General features: G+C 48.6%; 1 protein-coding gene and 1 long non-coding RNA gene across 5 annotated transcripts in view; one reads left to right on the top strand and one right to left on the bottom strand.

The window, feature by feature from the left end:
* The window catches only part of FNTB (farnesyltransferase, CAAX box, subunit beta), a 76,415-nt gene extending 68,511 nt beyond the window's left edge, over positions 1-7,904 (top strand). The window contains exons 11-12 of one of the 2 annotated variants that reach the window (XM_024750808.1): positions 819-933; positions 6,398-7,904. In XM_024750808.1, the coding sequence (XP_024606576.1) occupies positions 819-933; positions 6,398-6,529 (247 nt within the window). In that variant the 3' untranslated portion in view covers positions 6,530-7,904. Of the gene's footprint in view, positions 1-818; positions 934-5,787 lie in introns of both variants that reach the window. The other variant, XM_024750809.1, reaches the window with a different exon arrangement.
* Positions 7,905-8,051: 147 nt separating this feature from the next.
* On the bottom strand, positions 8,052-19,387 carry LOC112403392 (uncharacterized). Of its 3 annotated transcripts, XR_003003899.1 has the most exons (5): positions 17,405-19,387; positions 17,217-17,319; positions 15,407-16,743; positions 11,366-12,174; positions 8,052-8,350 (listed from the first exon to the last, which is right to left on the bottom strand). It is a non-coding gene; the product is annotated as an uncharacterized LOC112403392 (long non-coding RNA). The 3 variants fall into 3 exon arrangements; XR_003003898.1 differs by having other exon boundaries at positions 17,217-19,387; XR_003003897.1 differs by having other exon boundaries at positions 15,407-19,387.

Genomic DNA, 19,387 nt, shown 5'->3' with positions numbered 1-19,387 from the left:
AGCACAGGCTCAGTAGTTGTGGCTCACAGGCTCTAGAGCACAGGCTCAGTAGTTGTGACTCGTGGGCTCTAGAGCACAGGCTCAGTAGTTGTGGCTCACGGGCTCTAGAGCACAGGCTCAGTAGATGTGGCGCGCAGGCTTAGTTGCTCCGCGGCATATAGGATCTTCCTGGACCAGGGCTCAAACCCATGTCCCCTGCATTGGCAGGCAGATTCTTAACCACTGCGCCACCAGGGAAGCCCCTCCTCTTATTTAACCAAACTGATTTAAATAGAAGAGGATACAGGATTTTAAAACTCCTGAGTGTCATAAACAGAGATTATAATCAAGGCGACTATTACCGAGTAGATTCAATACCTTTAGGTGCCAGAAGGGAAACCAGTCAAGTCCTGTTGCCTTTGCTGCTCACTCCCCACTCCCCCAGCACACACACACCCTGCTACCTCTGCATCCTGGTCCAGCTGAAGGCCAGTCCCCAGCAATTTATCAGGAAGAATTTGGCCCATTCCTAGAAATTTTGTGGGATTTTTTTTTTTTTAACTATATTAATTTAGCCAGCACTACCCTGGAGAGCCCTTTCCGGAAGACAGCTGACAGGACTGACTGTAAGGTTACAGTTCCTGCTATCAAGCAGGGCGGAAGGATGGGGCTCTGAAAAATGCTGCTGGGGGAAGCCAGGCTTCGAGGTTCGTGGAGGGTGGGATGGGATGCGTGAGTGCTCCCCGGGCCTCTTCGTCTGTGCGGTGGCCTTGTCAGAGGCTGTGCTGGGGCCGGTGGGGAGCAGAGGACACCTGCTAAGAGTCGCCCCATCCTTCCAGGTCCCGGGACTTCTACCACACCTGCTACTGCCTGAGCGGCCTGTCCATAGCCCAGCACTTCGGCAGTGGAGCCATGTTGCACGATGTGGTCCTGGGTGTGCCTGAAAACGCCCTGGTAAGGTGGGATGGGGGGCTTACCACTGCTTCTCCACGGGGCCCCCAGGATGGGGCTGGCAGGAGAGCAGAGCACCCGCTCTTGGCCTGCAGAACCGGCTGCATGAGGACATGGACAGGCTGGTGAACTCCCCGTCCCCACCCTCTGTCTGCAGCTCTTTCTCTGTTCATGAGCGTCTGGCTGGCAAACTCGAGGTTCCAGGCGAGGGTCCAACCTGTGACAGAGGGTTTGTGCCTTTGTCCCACAGCCTAGGACCCAGACCACTTGTCATTAGTTCCCATCTCCCAGGAAGCTGGCTCAGATGTAGCGAGTTTCTGCATCTGTAGCCAGCAGCCCTCCCCATGTGGCTGACTGTCTTCTGGAGCTCTCAGCTTGCGGCCATCCCTCCGGAGAAGCCCTCTCAGACCACCTTCTGTAAATGAGATGACCCAAAACACTCTGCCAGGGCCTGGTTTGTGCCCTTCATAGCACCAGCACGATTTGTCATGTGTGTGTTTAACTGGGTTTTATCTGCTTCCCTCAAAAACTGTCAGCCCCGTGCGGGCGAGCTGTTCACCACTGCATCCAGTCCCAGGCCAGCCTGGCCGCAGGAGATGCTTGTGAGCCTAGTCACGATCCTGAGACTCAACTCCGGCTGAGATTGTCTGCGGCTGTCAGATGATGGGGCCTGTGCAGATTGTCATGAAATATTCCAAGAGAAGAAACACAAGTGGCCAGTAGGTGGATGAAAAGATGCTCAGCCTCACTAGTAATTGAGAAAATCCAAGTAACAACCCTTCAGCTGTTCCAAGTATTTGCCTCCTATGCAACCCTCTTCCGTTCTTTTCCCTCCCTCCTTCCTCAGCGTAACCCCATCCTAAATGACATTTATCATGCCTGCAAATATTTTTGTGCTATTACTACATAGGTATGTATCCACGAACTATATAGAGAGTTGTTTTGTATGTTTTCAGATTTTTTTTGTTTGTTTGCTTTTTGCGGTACGCGGGCCTCTCACTGTTGTGGCCTCTCCCGTTGCGGAGCACAGGCTCCGGATGCGCAGGCTCAGCGGCCATGGCTCACGGGCCCAGCCGCTCTGCGGCATGTGGGATCTTCCCGGACCGGGCACGAACCCGTGTCCCCTGCATCGGCAGGCGGACTCTCAACCGCTGCGCCACCAGGGAAGCCCTCAAATGTTTTATAACAGTATCTACCCCACCATTTATTCTGCATCACTTTCTCACCGACCATTACCCTTTTGAGGCTTAGTCGTCTTCATATGTGTTGCTCTAGTTTATTCATCTTCACTCCTGTATGGCATCCCCTTGTCTAAGTGTCATCTTCACTCCTGTACGGTATCCCCTTGCCTAAGTGTCATCTTCACTCCTGTACGGCATCCCCTTGTCTAAGTGTCATCTTCACTCCTGTACGGCATCCCCTTGTCTAAGTGTCATCTTCACTCCTGTACGGCATCCCCTTGCCTAAGTGTCATCTTCACTCCTGTACGGCATCCCCTTGCCTAAGTGTCATCTTCACTCCTGTACGGCATCCCCTTGCCTAAGTGTCATCTTCACTCCTGTACGGCATCCCCTTGCCTAAGTGTCATCTTCACTCCTGTACGGCATCCCCTTGCCTAAGTGTCATCTTCACTCCTGTACGGCATCCCCTTGCCTAAGTGTCATCTTCACTCCTGTACGGCATCCCCTTGCCTAAGTGTCATCTTCACTCCTGTACGGCATCCCCTTGCCTAAGTGTCATCTTCACTCCTGTACGGCATCCCCTTGCCTAAGTGTCATCTTCACTCCTGTACGGCATCCCCTTGCCTAAGTGTCATCTTCACTCCTGTACGGCATCCCCTTGTCTAAGTGTCATCTTCACTCCTGTACGGCATCCCCTTGTCTAAGTGTCATCTTCACTCCTGTGCGGTATCCCCTTGCCTAAGTGTCGTCTTCACTCCTGTACAGTATCCCCTTGTCTAAGTGTCATCTTCACTCCTGTACGGTATTCCCTTGCCTAAGTGTACCCCAGTTTAATTTTCTAGTCTCCTGTTGGTTAACACTGAGATGGTTTCAGATTGTGCTATTACACAAGGTGTTGCAGTGAACATTCTCGAGTTACAGTTTCTGAGAGAGATACACCTTCATCCTCACCAGATGGCCCTGAACCTCGCCCCTATGTGCTTGGGTTATTTAACGCTCACATGGCACCAAGATGAGTTGCTCCATAGTCAGACTTTTCCTTTTTGCCAACTTGACAGATGTGAAATGGTGTCTCAGTTTTGTTCTGCATTTCCCTGATTACTGGTGAGGCTGAGCATCTTTTCAAACGTTTGTTGGCCATTTGTGTTATGTCTTCTGTGAATTGCCAGCCAGCTCCTGGCTCAGGAGCTTTGCTCAGTTTCGTATTGATTTGTAATTTTGTTTGCTCTTTTCTTATGTAGTAGGAGTTCTTTGTGTGTTCTTGATACTAATCCTTTGTCAGTGGTGTGTGTGTGGTGAATCTCTTCCAGTTTGTGACTTGTCTTTTCACTTTGTTTTTAGTGTTTTTGTTGAATAGAAGATTTTAATTCTAAAGTGAATAATTTTATTTGCCTTTGTTTTTGAGGGTTTTTTTTTGGGGGGGGTTGCATTACTTAAATCTTTTCCTACCCTTAAGAAATCTTTTCCTACCCTGAGGTCATAAATATATTTTCTTCTAAACAATTTAAAGTTTTGCTTATCCCATGTAATTTTTTAATTCTCTTGGAATTGATTTCCGTCTATAGTGAAGGTGGGATATAATTTTATCTTTTTCCCATTTTGGTTAACCAATTGACCAGCACCATTTATTGACGTTTACAACCTTTCCTATTGATGTGTATCACATGGGTCACATACTCAAGTTTCTGTATATGAGGTGACTGTTTCTGGACACACTGTTCCATTGGTCTGTTATCTTTGCTGTCTTAAGCAAATCTTAAATGCAGGTAAGTAAGTCTCACCTACCCACCTCATTCTTTTTCTTCAAAACTGCTTTGGATATTCTTTGCCTTCTGCATTTTAGGATTTCCTGTGCATTTTAGGATCAGCTTATCAAGTAACACAAAAAAAACGAGTGGAATTTTTATTAGAATTACATTGAATGTAAGATTAATGGGAGGGAACTGACTTTAACATTCAGGCTTCCCATTTATAAACACAATTCTTCAGATTTTTTACATTTCTTTTAATGGTCTTTTATCATTTTCTCCATAAAGGACTAGGACATCGTCTGTTAGACTTACGTCTAAGAAATTTATAGTTTTTGTGTCTATTGTGACTGGAATATTTTTTTCCATTTTATTTTGTAATTTGTTGTTACTAATGTATAGAAATGCTATTGATAATTATAGTTTAACTTTGCACCCAGCAGCCTTGCTGAATTCTTTTTTTTTTTTTTGGCTGCTCCGCATAGCTTGTGGGATCTTAGTTCCCTGACCAGGGATTGAACCCGGCCCCCTGCAGTGGAAGTGTGGAGTCCTAACCACTGGACCGCCAGGGAATTCCCTCTGAATTCTCTTGATAGTTGTAAAAGTTTGTCTATAGAATCTCTTGGATTTCTTATTTAGCATGTAATGTCATCTTCAAGTAAGGAGTTTTGCTTTTTCCTTCCTGATTCTTAAGAATTTTCTTTCCTTCTTTTTTCTTTTTTTTTTTTTGCGGTATGTATCCACGAACTATATAGAGAGTTGTTTTGTATGTTTTCAGATGTTTTTTTTTTTTTTTGCGGTATGTATCCACGAACTATATAGAGAGTTGTTTTGTATGTTTTCAGATGTTTTTTTGTTTGTTTGTTTTTTGCGGTACACGGGCCTCTCACTGTCGTGGCCTCTCCCGTTGCGGAGCACAGGCTCCGGACGCGCAGGCTCAGCGGCCATGGCTCACGGGCCCAGCCGCTCCGCGGCATGTGGGATCTTCCCGGACCGGGCACGAACCCGTGTCCCCTGCATCGGCAGGCAGACTCTCAACCACTGCGCCACCAGGGAAACCCAAGAATTTTCTTTCTTTTCTTGCCTTGTAATGTTGGCTAAAACCCCCAAGGAGTGTTGACTGGAGGTGGTAATAGAAAGTGTTCTGATTGTAATGGGAAGGTTTCTATAATTCCATCATTAAGGAGGATGCTCACTGTGAGGTTTTGGTAAACATTTCATATCAGGTTAAGGATGTTCCCCTCTGTTCCTGGTCTACTGGGTTGTTTTTTTGTTTTATTTCAGTCATAATCTATTGTTAAATTTTACTGAATGCTTTTTCCTCATCTGGCTTTTCTCCTTTAATCTGATGTTGTGTTTTGTTAATACATATTCTGATGTGACCTTGACGTTACGGGATAAGCCCTGCTTGGTGATAACAGAGTGTGGGGGGGTGTATGTGCTATTCTAACACCTGCTGGATTCACTCTGCTGGTATTTTTGGCTCGTATTTTTATTTAGGATTTTTTGCATGTGTGTTCATGAGAAAGACTGATCGAAAATTTTGTTTTATTGTATTCTTTTCCAGTTTGTGTTTCAGGATAATATAACCTCATAAAATTAGACAGATGTCTTCCTACTCTACTTTTTCTTTGGAAAAGTTTGTATAAGTTAGAGATTATCTTGTAAGCTAACACTTGCTTGAGAAACCATGTAGGCCTGGTATTTTTTGGGGGGAATGGTGGTAGCAGAAAAAACAATTGTTATTGATTTAACTTATTCATATAGGTTTTAAAGAATTTCTTCTTGAGCAATTTTGAAAATTTGTATTGTTCTATAAAACTATTCAGTTTATCTGAATTTTTATGTTTTCGCATGAAGTTGCTCATAGTATTTTCTTAAAATTTTTTAAATCTCTTGCAATTATGTCCCCTTCTTCATTGTCCTAGGGTGGAAGAGTCCTGAATACTGGCCTAGGATTGTGCCCTGTCTGAGACCAAAGTTTATTTTGGGTTTCTGTGGTGCAGCGGGATAATGTAAAACAATTTATATATGGCCTGACACCTTTACTTAAGTGTAACAGGGTTGTGGTCCATTTTCTTGATTATAAATATAGATGCATGTTCATTGTTTTAATAATTGGAATATATATAAAAGTATAAATAAGAAAATTTAAAACAGTCATGTCATGGTTCCTGTTTTGGCATATGTCCATTTTTTGCCTATTTATATAAATCACATCTATCAACACTTTAAAAAGTAAGTTTGGAATAATATCACGCATACTGTTTTCCTCACCTTAATGTAAGTATTTGCCAATATCATAAAATATTTGAAAGCATGTTTTTTAGTGGCTCTATAATGTTCCTTTGTGTCCCACATACTGTAACATGTTTTTACCAATACCCTGTTGTTGAACATTAGGGCCTTGTGAGATCCTAGTGCATCTCTGATGATTCCTTATGTTACATTTTTACAAGTGCATTTAATGGGCAGAGGCTGTGCACATTTCCAGGGACCACTGGGGTGATTAATTGGCATCTGTTCTTCTCTCTGCAGCAGCCCACTCACCCTGTATACAATATTGGACCAGATAAGGTGATCCAGGCCACCATGCACTTTCTGCAAAAGCCAGTTCCAGGCTTCGAGGAGCAGCAGGATGAGGCAACAGCAGAGCCTGCCACTGACTAGAGGACATGGTGTCCCGCAGCTCTGTGTTCACCCACCTCCCCAGTCAGACCAAGGTTTATACATTTCGATACATACTGCATTCCGTGCTGCACAAGCCTTGGCCGCTGTGAAGCTTGGTTCTCTGTCCTTTCTTGTTAAACAAAACAAAACTGATGGCTCTGTGTTTAGAGAACACAGTGGTGTGGTTTTTAAGAAATTCTTTCCACTCCTGTCCAACCAAAAATCTTCAGCCACGAGGCATCTGAACCCGCTCTGGCCTGGCCAGGGTTGGTTGGAAAACAGTGCAGCTCTCCAGTGCGACCGTCGCATCGAAGTGAATGATGTTTATGAGTGTTGCGGCATCTGGAGTTGCTGCTGCGATTCCTCTTTGTGCCACCGTTAAGTCACCAGGAAGGTGGCCTCCGTGGGTGGAAATAAGTCTGCTCCATGCCTAGGCAGGGGCTTTGGGTCCCACCAAAATGAATTCTCCAGGAAGAAAACATGGTGGCACTTCACTCAGAGGTGCCCGAGGCGCTCACCTCCCAGCCTGGTTACTTGTAAGGGGAAGGAGCTGGGGTGGGAGGAGAAAGGTCTCAGGAGGTGTGAGTCCCTCCCTGGCCACACTGGGCACTGACCACACATCTCCAAGGCTGGGTTGGGCAGGTGCATGGGCAGGATTTGCTTCAGCCCCACTTGTGGTGACTTAGACCCGGAAAGCCAATTATGAGTGGAAAATGAACCTCTAGTTCAACTCTGTGCCAGAGGAAGCAGCCCCAGAGCGCCGCCCCACCCCACCCCACTCAGCCCACCCCCACAGGTGCCCTGAAAAGGCCCTCTGAGGACCGCAAGGCGGCACCTTCAGCCTGTGGCCAGTCTGTTTCCATCTGTCTTCCACCGACTCCCAGCCCACCCTCCTCAAAGACGGTGTTGTCTTTTCTCACCCCAATTATTAACACTACTAAGAAAGACTTTCACCGTAATTTCTGACTCAGGATTTATTCACATCCTGCCCACTCCAGGCTCAGAGAAATAAAGCCAAGCACTAGATAAGCGGGGTGCTGCTGAGGCAGTAGCCACGTAAACCTGGCCGGGGCAGGGCTGAGCGCTGCCTGCTGTTTAGCCTGGCAGGGCCTCTGCTGCCCTCACAGAAGAACCCTTTCTCAGTCAGTGGGGTCTTGAGGAGTTGGCTCACTTGTCCACTGCTATGGTCACAGCAGGCTCCAAGTCGCCGGTCTGGCCTTTCCACAAGCAGCCATGGGCTGTGGGCAGATGGGGCCTGGAGATGCGGCATAAGGCTCTTTGCAAAAACTCTGGCCATCTGCTGCCTCCAATTCCCTAGTGCTTTGGTGTATTGGGCTGTGTATTACCTCCTTGAAATAGTAAAAGAATAACCTTTTCTATGATGTCTGTCATTTGTGACTGGTACCAAGAGAATTCCTTCCGAGTGCCCAGCGTTCGGAGTTCTGCAGCTTGCTCGTGGGTCGCCAGTCTCCTCCCGCGTGCGACTGCAGGCCGGGCAAGTCGGTAGTTACGAAGAGGTCTGACTCGCCTTCCTCCCTCACCCCTTCTCCAGTCGAGGACAAGGAGGGGGAAAGCGCGCCGGAGTACTTCAGTTTGTCCCAGCACTCCACACACAGTTTCAGGGTCTGGGAGTCTGTCTCCTCCACCTGGCTACGAGCAGGGACTGCGCTCCAGAGCCCTCACGCAGGCACTCAGCAGCAGGTGGGGCAGGGCGGCTGTCACAGGGACGGGTTGGAATCCTGTGTCACCTGGCGTTCCTCGTCTGGGCAGAGACCCTCTCCCAGGGAGAAGCCAAGAAGGCGGGTGCTCTGTGGCCTGCCCCTGAAAGGAGAGGGTACCCTCAGAGGTGGAGCGTGGAATGTAATTCCTGCCCCCATGCTGTTTTTTGCTGGGATAACGAAAGTTCAGGCGACAAAGCAACATACTGAAATGCACCCGTCCCATCGCTACAACAAAAAGCCAGACCCTCTGCCACCACTAGCCTCAAGGTATTACGAGATTAATTGCAGTGATAATTGGTGTGGTTAAGAGACAGAAGGGATTGCTTCAGTCTGAACTGGCTTTATACCAAGGAGGGAGGATTTGAGGTGGGCCCCAAAGGGTAGGGGAGTTTACACTGGCATATCCATGAGACTTCTCTCTGCTCCCATTCGGGTCTGGAGGGTTTCCCAACTTAAAGAGCATTCAAAGTGGGTCCTGCAGGTAGATTCTCAGATTTATCATGTGGATCCTTAAGTCGGAGGCACTTACATAGCATTCAAGGTAGGTTGCCCCAAATAAATATTTCCCCTATCAATAAAGAAATACAAGCCGACTACAGATCTCTATATCCAGATGGGCCCCAACGTCCCCCTTGGAACTATCTTAGACCCACCTTGAATGCTGTGTAAGTTGGGAAGCCTTCCAGACCCTATGGTGAGCAGAAGGGGGACCTCGTGGATAAGCCAGCGTGGACTTGCCTGAGATAAAAATACCAGTCAACAATATTCCTAAACTGCCCTCTGTTCGTGGTATCGTTTCTGAGTTAGAAGCCACTAGTTAGATTCTGGCCACTGTGTTGTGACAATGCAGGAGTGTCCTTGATGAAGCCACTCCTCAGGAAGACCTCACACAAAAGCAGAGGCCGTAATATTAAATAACAGTTCCACGATGTCCTACCATGGAGGACTAGCCTTGTATTTTGGTATGTTGCCTCCTGGTGATTTAACTTAGCAGAGGGATGGAGTTTAGAAACCCCCAGCAGGGTGGCTGCTTACGTGACCCTGGCTATTTCACTGCTATTAATTATGCTGTGCTTCTGGCAGGAGCTTGATAGCCGGGAACTAAACATGGAGCTTCTTGAGTGCACTACATTGTTGGTAGAAGTGGAATCCATTGGCATCAGAAGTCAGAGATGTACAGATAACAATGCTGACATTCCATTATGAAAGCAAAAGAACTTGTCTCTTCTTCCCACCATGTTTACATTGATCCCACCTCCTTATGGAAGAGGGTCACTGGGCTACGTGCAGGAAATAGCCAGTAGCTTCAGCGTCCCAAGTCAGAGGAAAGGGTAATGGCTGGGGTGGGAAATGACTGTTCTTAGGCCTGCAGGCTTCCTAGACCCTCTGTGGCCAGGGCTACTAAGATACAGCCACTGCAGAGACCAAATCTTAACAAAGACATAGGATGTCTCGTTCACCGTCTGGAATAAGTTCGGTACAATGAAAGTCTGCTCTCCTAACGCTGATAATAGGGCTTGATGTTAATACAAGGATACGGAGGTCTATGATGGAGGGCTGTTCAGTGTTGCTTTCATTTGGGGACGCAGGTATTCATTTTGAGGAAGTATTTTGCTAAGATTTTGTTCTTCCACGATTTGCACCAGAGGGCAGCAAACTTTCTCTGTAAAGGGCCAAATTACTAAATATTTTAGGCTTTGCAAGCAACTATTCAACTCTGCTTTACCACTGTAGTACAAAACAGCTGCAGACAAAGCATGGCTATGCTCCAATAAAACTTTATGAAAACACGGTGGGCCAGATTTGGTCCATGGGCTGTAGTTTGCCTACCCTGATCTAGACTAAATCCCATCCATATTCCTTTAGCATTCTTCTGCATCTTTTCATGGCTGGGATGCTTTCCAGGTACATAATATTAGTGTTAAATGACAAAATGTACTTAGTAAAGTTCGGCCCAAACATTTTAGCCACCCACATGCACCGCTCAGGGCATTCACTGCCCTTGAACGGGAAGGAGAATTGTATGATTTAAGGAATTGTTGCAACTGACAGAAAACCTGACCCGAACAGGCTTAAAGCAAAGAGGAGATGTGTTGATTCATAAACTGAATCGTCCAGGAATTAGCTTGGCTTTCTGAGTGGCTTCGGTGGCTTTCTTTCCAGCTTTCTGTATCGGCTGCAGTCTCAGGCTCCCTCCATGTGGTTCTACAATGGCAGTAGCAATAGCTCCAGACCTTACATCCCTCAGGGTCAAGTTGAGCAGACAAGAGCAGCTGGTGCTTTCTTCCCAGTGAGTATCATTGCGTTTCACTGACTCTGATCACGCCAAGTGCCTTTCTGAGACGCAATCCTGTGGCCAGGAGATTACGGTGCACTGACTGATCAAATGCTTCATCCATGAGTGGGAAATGGGCTCCATCAGAAGCACATAGTCCAAAAATGGGGAAGGAATGAAGCCCCAGTGCAAATTAGGGTTGTAGTCAAAAGGGGGAGATGGATGCTAGAGAGGCAAAATCACCACGTTCTCTCCAATGGTGGATTCTAGAAACCTGTCGTGGACACTGTGGCATCCATTCCTCCCCTCCCCAGCTGTGGCAGCCAAAAGGCTTGTGTGGCTTGTGTGTGTCCCCCCTCCTACCTCCAGGCTGGGCCCTGATTGGCCTAAACCAGTCATTTTAATCCATCTCTCTGCTTGAGTAATTTGTTCAGGTTTAATAATAACCCAGGCCTAAGCCAATCAGCATGGTTTGTCCTAGCCTCAGTGATTGATTCAGAGCCAAGGATGTGGCCTAAAATAGACCAAAGAGAGAGAAGCCCTGGACATTTGATGACAGGGGAAAAGCAGTTCTCTCCTATTAGGGATGGTGGAATGTGTGGCCTGGGACTCCAACCACCATTTTCCTACCTAGAAGGAAGCCAGTCCACACAGACTCCCTGAGACACCGAGAAGCACGGCCAGAACCCTGTCACGTGACGCCTGCAGCCTGGATCTGCCCCTGCATTTTTCAGCTGTGTAAGCCAGTTTGAGTTGGATTTACTATTTCTTGCAACCCAAAGCATCCTGATACATAGAAAACTCTATTCCGGATTAGCCCCAGAGCCATGGACTCCTTACCTGCTGCCTGAAGAATGCTGATCGTTCTTGTCACCTCCATCCAAACAACCCCTGAGAGAGAGCCTCCTGGTCACGGTTTCTCCTCATTTGATCCTTGACTCAACCTCATGAGGTGGGTGAGGCAGGTGTGTGTCTGCATTTTACAACTGGAGAAACAGGTCAGAGAGCTTAAGTGACTCACCCAAGGTTTCCTAGCTATCAAGTAGTGGAGTCTGAACCTGAACCCAGATCTGCTGCCTCCAAAGCCCACGTGCTTCCACCACCCCAGGTCTCTGAAATGGGCGGCCTCGGGGGCGGGGAGCAGTAGCTGAACATGCACGAGTTAGCTCCAGGGGTGGACGACCGAGGCCCTGAATGCCTGCTCCCATCTGCCACCAGGACAAGGATGGTGACAGCGAACAGCAGGTGCAGGCTCACCTCACCCTTCTAACCCGCTGCCCACTGTCTGTCAGGTCCCTGGCATAGAGCAACGCCCCCTGCACCAAACGCGTGCCGCCCCCGTGCAGAGCGTGATGCTGCGTGAGTCACAAGCGAGGCGCCGGGGAGGCAGTCTTCCCGGGAGCTGACCACAGCCAGCCGTCTCCACTCCAGCCCGGCATGCCTGACTGGTTCCTGGACATCCTCTTTCACTTCCTCGCAACAACCTCCTTGCCTCTGCTTTTTACCAGCTGGTGCAGGAGGTTCAGAGGACGGGGCCAGGCGGCTGATGTTCCTCCCTCCTACTTCTCCGGCACATCCAAGAAGAAAGCCAGGCAGGCGGGCAGAGTGCTCGTCACCAGCCCAACTTGATGGGAAGCTTCCTCTGCCCCCTGCAGAAACACAGATGTGGAAAAATAACAACGACAATAATGCATTTTAAAAAACAAGCTTTCGCTGAGTTCCCATATACCCCTGAGTCAGTTCCCCTTCTTGTTAGCATCTCATATAAATATGATACATTCATCCTAACTACTGGCCAATATTGATATATTAACTAAAGTCCATACTTTGTTCAGAATCCTTAGTTTTTACCTGACGTCCTTTCTCTGCCCCAGGATCCCATCCAAGATACCTCATTACATATAGTCATTATGTCTCCTTAGGCTGCTCTTGGCTGTGACATCCTTAGACTTTCCTTGCTTTGAATGACCTTGACAGTTTTGAGGACTCGTTAAGTATTTTGCAGAATGTCCACCAACTGGGATTTGTGTCCATTTTTCCTGATTAGACTGAGTTTGGGGGGAGGAACACCACAGAGGTCACGGGCCCTCTGATCACATCCTATCAATGGTACATGCTATCAACATGACTCATCACTAATGCTGTTAACCCTGGCCACCTGGCTGAGGCTTGTCAGGTTTCCCCACCATAAGGTTCCTCTTTCTTCCCCTTCCCCTGCTGTTCCCTTTAGAAGGAAGTCCGTGTGCACAGCCCACACTTAAGGGATGGGGAGTTATGCCCCACATCCTTGAGGGTAGAGTAGCTACATAAATTATTTGGAATTCTTTTGTTTGGGAGGTTTGTCTATGCTCCATTTATTCAATCATTTATATCAGTATGCACTCATGAATATTTATTTTATACTTGGGTTATGTATCAGTGTTCCAATACTATGTTTATTTTACTGCTCAGATTGTTCCAGCTTTGGCCATCAGGAGCTCTTTCAGTTGGCTCCGTGTCCCTTTGCTATACCCACACTTTCTTACATTTAATAATAATGCATTTTCTATCCCTTTTCCTTCAAGAAGTATTGCATGTTGGTAATCATTGACATGGGGTAATGGGTACATTAGGGTTTTTTTGGGCAGCAATGTTGGGTCTTCGTTGCTGCGTACAGGCTTTCTCTAGTTGCGGCGAGCGGGGGCTACTCTTTTGTTGTGGTGCACAGGCTTCTCATTGCGGTGGCTTGTTGCGGAACATGGGCTCGAGGTGCACGGGCTTCAGTAGTTGTGGCACGTGGGCTTCAGTAGTTGTGGCCCACGGGCTTTAGAGCGCAGGCTCAGTAGTTGTGGCACACGGGCTTAGTTGCTCCGTGGCACGTGGGATCTCCCCGGACCAGGGCTCGAACCCATGTGCCCTGCATTGGCAGGCGGATTCTGAACCACTGCGCCACCAGGGAAGTCCCTACATTAGGGTTTAGTATTCTACTCTCACAACCTTTGGTCACATTAAATTCTTTCCATAATAAAAGGTATTGATTGCATTTGCACAGGCTCCGGACGCACAGGCTCAGCGGCCATGGCTCACGGGCCCAGCCGCTCTGCGGCATGTGGGATCTTCCCGGACCGGGGCACAAACCCGTGTCCCCTGCATTGGCAGGCGGACTCTCAACCACTGCGCCACCAGGGAAGCCCAACGTTTTTGTTCTCTTGGATGTGGGACTTCATGTTGCCATCTGCTGTACCTGTGATGGCCTGGGCCAATGAGACAAAGCGGGTGACAGGAGCCTGGGACTTCAGCTACCAGAGTCAGAGCAGACTCAGTGGCACAGCTCTCTCAAGGGGAAGGCTGGGTGCACCCTGGGGCTGCAGGGACTCTGCTGCCCAGGCGTGCTGACCAGTGCCTGGCAGGAGCGTGGTGAGTGCCCTGCAGTGGCCCCTCTGTGAGGGGGATGATGACGGGGATGATGACATGGGTACCCTGGAGACCTACACCATGCTCCCAAGGAAGGTGAATGCTTCACTGGGCTCCATCCCTCGAGTCCCTCCCCTCCATCTCGAGAGCAGTGGCTGCCTTGGGCCTGGATCCCACGGTGGCCAGTCTACGTGGTGGGATGTGAATGGCTAGCCAGCCCGTGCAGGGGGGAGGCTCTGGCCCACCTTCCTTTCACCCATAGCCTCCACCCAGCTTCTCTGCCGGCTGCACCGGGAGCCCGGGCCTGGTTCTGCTCGGGTAGGAAGAAGAGTGCAGCAAGAGCTTGAGAAGCAATGACCTGGGCCTGTTCCCTGCCCCTCCCACCTGCCAGCCCTCTCTCGTCAAGGGCCCCAGCCTCTGAACTCCTCTGGCGTTGTAGCCCGGACATGCACACTCGTGCCACGTGCATGAATCTGGTCTCCAACTCCTCTAAGCTTCTTGGCGGCAGGGCCTAGGCTTCATTAGGCGCCCTGAATCTCCCCAGTGCCTGGACAGGGCTGGGCTGAGAATACGTGCCGGTCAAATACCCATGGATTGAACTCATGCAGAGGCAACCTCAGGACTGACCTAACAGTGCTCAGAGATGAACATACACACACGCATGTGTCTGTGTGTGGTGCCTGTGACAGGCCAGGCACTGTGCTTGGGGTGCAGTAGCAAGCACGAAGACCACACCTGGCCTCATGGGAGCTCCCAGATGGAAAGGCCTGCCAAACCGTTCACGGCAGCTCTCTGCAAAGGAGTGGGCCCTGGATTCACTACCTGGTTGGGAAACAGTCAATCATTTGAACCAGAGTTCCTGTACCTGAAGTCTCCCACTAGCCTGCTACGGATGTGGCATTCCTCCTCTCAGCTGGCTGGCCTTGCTGTGGCCTTTTGGTCCAAAGCCACTGGCCACTGTCCTTTAGCCCCAGATCTGTCCCTGCCACCTCCGAGCCGTTGATGACTCCATGTATTCCATTTCCTAAGTTGAGATATTTTCAGATGGTAACAGATTACGTCTTGCTGGAATCCCTTCAGAAGCCAAGCAAAGCCTGTTTGTTACCACACCCTTTGGTATTCAACATATATTTACTACCCCTTCTTGTGAGGATTTGAACACACTGAGGATAGGGTTTATTCACTCCATATTTCAACAAAACTCAAACGTTTGCGTGGCCAGGACCCATGCCGGAGGATAGACCTAAGAATTGTTAACATGTGAGTCCTTCCAAAGTGCCAGGCTTTCCAACTTATGCCTTCACACCTCACAATGGCACCTTGTGCTACTGCTGTCCTCATGCCTCAGGAAACCACAGCAGTGTCACCCAGAGCCAGTCCAGATAGGTGGGCTCAGAGCCTGTGACCTAAACCACCCAGGCACTGGTTCTGAAGCTTTCGGGCTCCCTGTCCCCCCCTTGACCCTAACGGCGCAAGGACAACACTTACCAGCTGGGTAATGATGTCTGCTGGGAGAGCCTCCAGAACTCGAGCAGGGGCCTGATGCCATCAGTCCTGCATACAGCTAAGCCTGCTTCTCAAACCCGGTCCGGGAATGATTATTTGGCCAATTGGATTCTCTACCTGAGAAATGAACTAGAAAATATTTTTGTTTATCCCCTTCTCACGGCAAGTGTGGGGATGTATTAATTGAGCCCGTGCCTTAGTAAACCCCAAACTATCGAACCCCACAAGTGAAGGACACTGTCTTTGCCCGTTCATGATTCAGCAGTGCTTCAGAAGGGTCCTAGTTCCTACCATGGTTTTTCCGCTGTGCATCCAAATGTAGAGGCTGGTTAACTCCTCTTCCCTACCTGGGTTTCCTCCTCAGGCTAGAGAAACTGTTTTGAGCAAAGAAAAGCTCTAGTTTCATGTTCCCGCAGGCTGTCCAGAACAGAGCCTGGCAAACAGGCCTGAGAGATAGCCTTGCTCTGGCTGGCTCATAAACCTGCCTGGTGACAGAGGACAGCCAGTGTGTGGCATAAAAATGGGTGCCGCCCCATGATATCACCCTTGCTTAGGGCTTCAAAAACAGGTGGCAGGGCAGCCCTCACTAGTGTTGGAAACCCAGGGGGAGAAGGGAAACACCATCAAGGCAGTCCTATTAATAGGACTGTTTAACAAGCCCCTCTCCGCCCCCTTTCCCCGAGTGCAGCCTTAAAGAGCCCGGTCTCAGACCCACCTGGCTAATTCAGCTGTGACTCACTTTCCCCAAGAGTTTCCTTTTGTTCCCTGGGTTACTTTGCTGTTGGGAGTCAAACCTGAGTGCATGAGAACCACCTGGGAGAGCTTGTTAAACAGCCCAACTCTGGCTGGTGGGCCGAGGTATGCTGCAGGTCAGAGCTCGAGCCCAGGAATCCTTTTAACAAGCACCCCCAGGGCATGGCCAAGGATCCACTTTAAGTAACAACACCATGGGGGCTTCTGAACAATTCTGCCAGGCAGAGCACCAAGTGCCCGAAGTTTAGAGATGCCACTGAGTAGCAGAGGGAGGGGATGACACAGTCTCTCTCCGGCTGATGACAGATCTAAGGTGCATTCTCCGGTTTTGAACCCTGGAGTGTGTCACTCCAGTTCTGGGGTCCCCTGCTATCTCTTTATTCACTCTGCCTTGTACAGGGAGGGCACACCTCAGGGGTGGGAAGCATTTGTGAGATACCCAGAAGTCCACCCTCACGCAGTCTGGAGACGGCCGCAGGAGCCGGATTTTTCCGTCTTGCAGATTCAGCCCTGGTCACATGCTCTACGTAGATGACGACAGTCGGCACCTGAGTGCTCCCTTCGTCCTGAGGTCAAGTGCATTAGAAGCATTATTTCCTTTAGTCTTCACAGACACATCATGTGGTTAAAGCTACTATTATCCTCATTTTATAGACGAGGACACTGAGGCTGAGAGAAGCAACTCGCCCGAGATTACCAGCTACTGACAGAGCCAGAATTTTGAACTCAGGCAACCTGACTTCAGAGCCCAAGCATAATCCACTACGCTCTATTATTAGAAATCGAATGTGGCTCTCTTCAGTCCTAGTTCAGGGCTCTCATCTACTCTAGTCTTGTTTTTTAAACCTTTCCGAGTTGATAAGCTGAGGTAGTTCTTTGCTGAAGTGGTAGCTACTCTACAGATGGGATTAGCATATCAAGAATTTAAAAAACTGGGCCATTAATACCCTTGACCTTGGGGCAACTGTAAAGGAAAGAAAATATCAAGCTCACCTCTGCAAGAGAAAGAGGTGGCTTTTCACAGGACCAAGCAACTCACCAGGGCAGTCCAGAGCGCAGTGCCGAGAACCAGCGACCAAGAATAACCTCACTGAGTGAACCGTGGTCCAACTTTGGTGACATGGAGGACATACACTGGCTTCCTAGACACGCGAACCGGAAGGAACTCAGCTGTGGCTTTCATCTGTCCCCTTCAGCAAGCACAACCTCCAGCCCAGCTGCTCTTACCTGGTTCTCCTTTCCAGGCAGCTGCTCCCAGTGGCACCGCCTCCTCTCCACCACTTGTCAGTCAGGTGGTTTGGATTTTCCCAGGTGAATCGGCTATCCTGTTGTGGCCCTTTTCTTCCAACTGGTTTATTGAAATTTTGAGAAGGCTAAAACTCAACCCCTTGTCCAGCCAATATCCTGGAGCCAGGGACTGGCTCTCGGGGACATCCCCTACCCCAGGGCTGGCTCGACTGTTTGCTTCACACTCCACCTCCTGACCAACACGGCCGCAGCTGCAGCTTGGTTCTGATGCCCAGCCTGACCAAGCCACCTGTGTGTAATATGGAATCTACAAATAAGTCCAGATATACGAAGGGATGTAGTAAAGCGCAATGAAAGAGGAGGAAATCATACTAACTTCGAAGGCTTAGGAAATCACCTGACCTCTCATTCCCATTTTTTCCCCCTTATTCGTGTCTCTTTCCATCTTAAAAAGAATGACTTCAATAAATGGGATGCTGCTCTCTCCCAGCATCCTTGTTTTCCTTGGGGGTTGATCACGTTACAAAATGCCTCTTATAAATACGAAAAAGAATATATATATATATATATATATATATATAAAACTGAGTCACCTTGCTGTACAGCAGAAATTAACACATTGTAAGTCAATTATACTTCAATAAAATATTTTTTAAAATGCCTCTTATGGAAACATGATCCACCACCACCTGTCAACTCCCATTAACCAAAACGAGATACCATGGATTTGACATCCAATTGACAGAAGCCCCAGCACCACCACTCTAAAGAGTGACAAATCAAAGAACTGACTTGACTTCTCTCCCTCCCTTGGACTAGGAACAGCAGTATTTCCTGTCAGCCAGACAGGAAAACCAAAGCTGAGCTGTATTCTGGCCATAAATCCTTTCTTTCAAGGTCAAATGAGTTCAGGCCGGTGTTGGTCCCTAGCCCAAGTAGAGCTAACTGGATGCTGTTGAAGCCTCCTTGACTTCCAGCCCGTGGCAGCACTGCTGCCTCCTATTACCATGTCGGAACTCTCTAGAAACTGAAAAGTCCTAGAGCATACCAGCCACCCCTGGACTGGACGTTTCGTTACCAGGAGAAACCCAAACTCACAGCTCTGGGCTACCAATTCCCCAAGGGTCATTTATTTAGCAGGAACTGGATCCAGAAATGTTGCCCTGGGTAACCCCATCCCTGTTGGAGCCTTAAAAGCTTCTATCCAATGAGCGAAGTCACCACCAACGGGTTAGCTACCTTCCCCTGCCCAGGCTGCACTGAGCCCTTAGAGCACAAAGGGAACCACTCTGTCTTACGGTCGCTCCCAGCCTGTAGGCTCCTCTCTCAGGCTCCCACACAGGCCCAGCGGCCTCCAGGGGGTGCTTCCCTCTACCAAGATATCTTGGCCTCTGCCGGGGCAAGAAGACACCACCACCAAGAAGGATAAAATAAGTTTTTATTTATAGTCTTATAGTAAAGGGGAAGCCTTAACTTGCAAGACAATTCTTCAGCAGTATGTACAACATACTTTTTATCTCCATGGAATGGAATCAAACACGGACTGAGACTACAGAGTATACACTAGAAATCAGCAAATGCCAGGAACAGAGTAGGAAAAAGACAAAGAAATGAGGCCTAAACACACAAAACCCTTCACTGGGATCTGCGGACCGCAGCCAGAACCAGGGCTGGATCACATAATGGGGACAGGTTCCAGGACAGCTGGAAGGGGAGAGGGACGAGGGTGGGGAGGGGTCTGCACTGGGGTGTGGGTTTAGTATGAGGTGAACCGCTCTTGGTATTTACATAGAAAATCAGTTGGCTCTATTTCTTAGAAATACACACGGAAAGAAAGGAAGATTTGATCATTACTTTATGAATCTGTCGTTTTGCAATACTGACATCATCAGAAATAGGGACAATTCACTCAGATTCAAATTTCAGTAGCAGGAAATAAATATCAAAACATCATCACTGGCC

Source organism: Neophocaena asiaeorientalis, unplaced genomic scaffold (assembly GCF_003031525.2).
Source record: "Neophocaena asiaeorientalis asiaeorientalis breed wild unplaced genomic scaffold, Neophocaena_asiaeorientalis_V1.1 scaffold140, whole genome shotgun sequence".
Taxonomy (NCBI): Eukaryota; Metazoa; Chordata; class Mammalia; order Artiodactyla; family Phocoenidae; genus Neophocaena; species Neophocaena asiaeorientalis.
The sequence above is the reverse complement of the archived record's forward strand: the minus strand, read 5'-3'. Positions and strand labels throughout refer to the sequence as shown.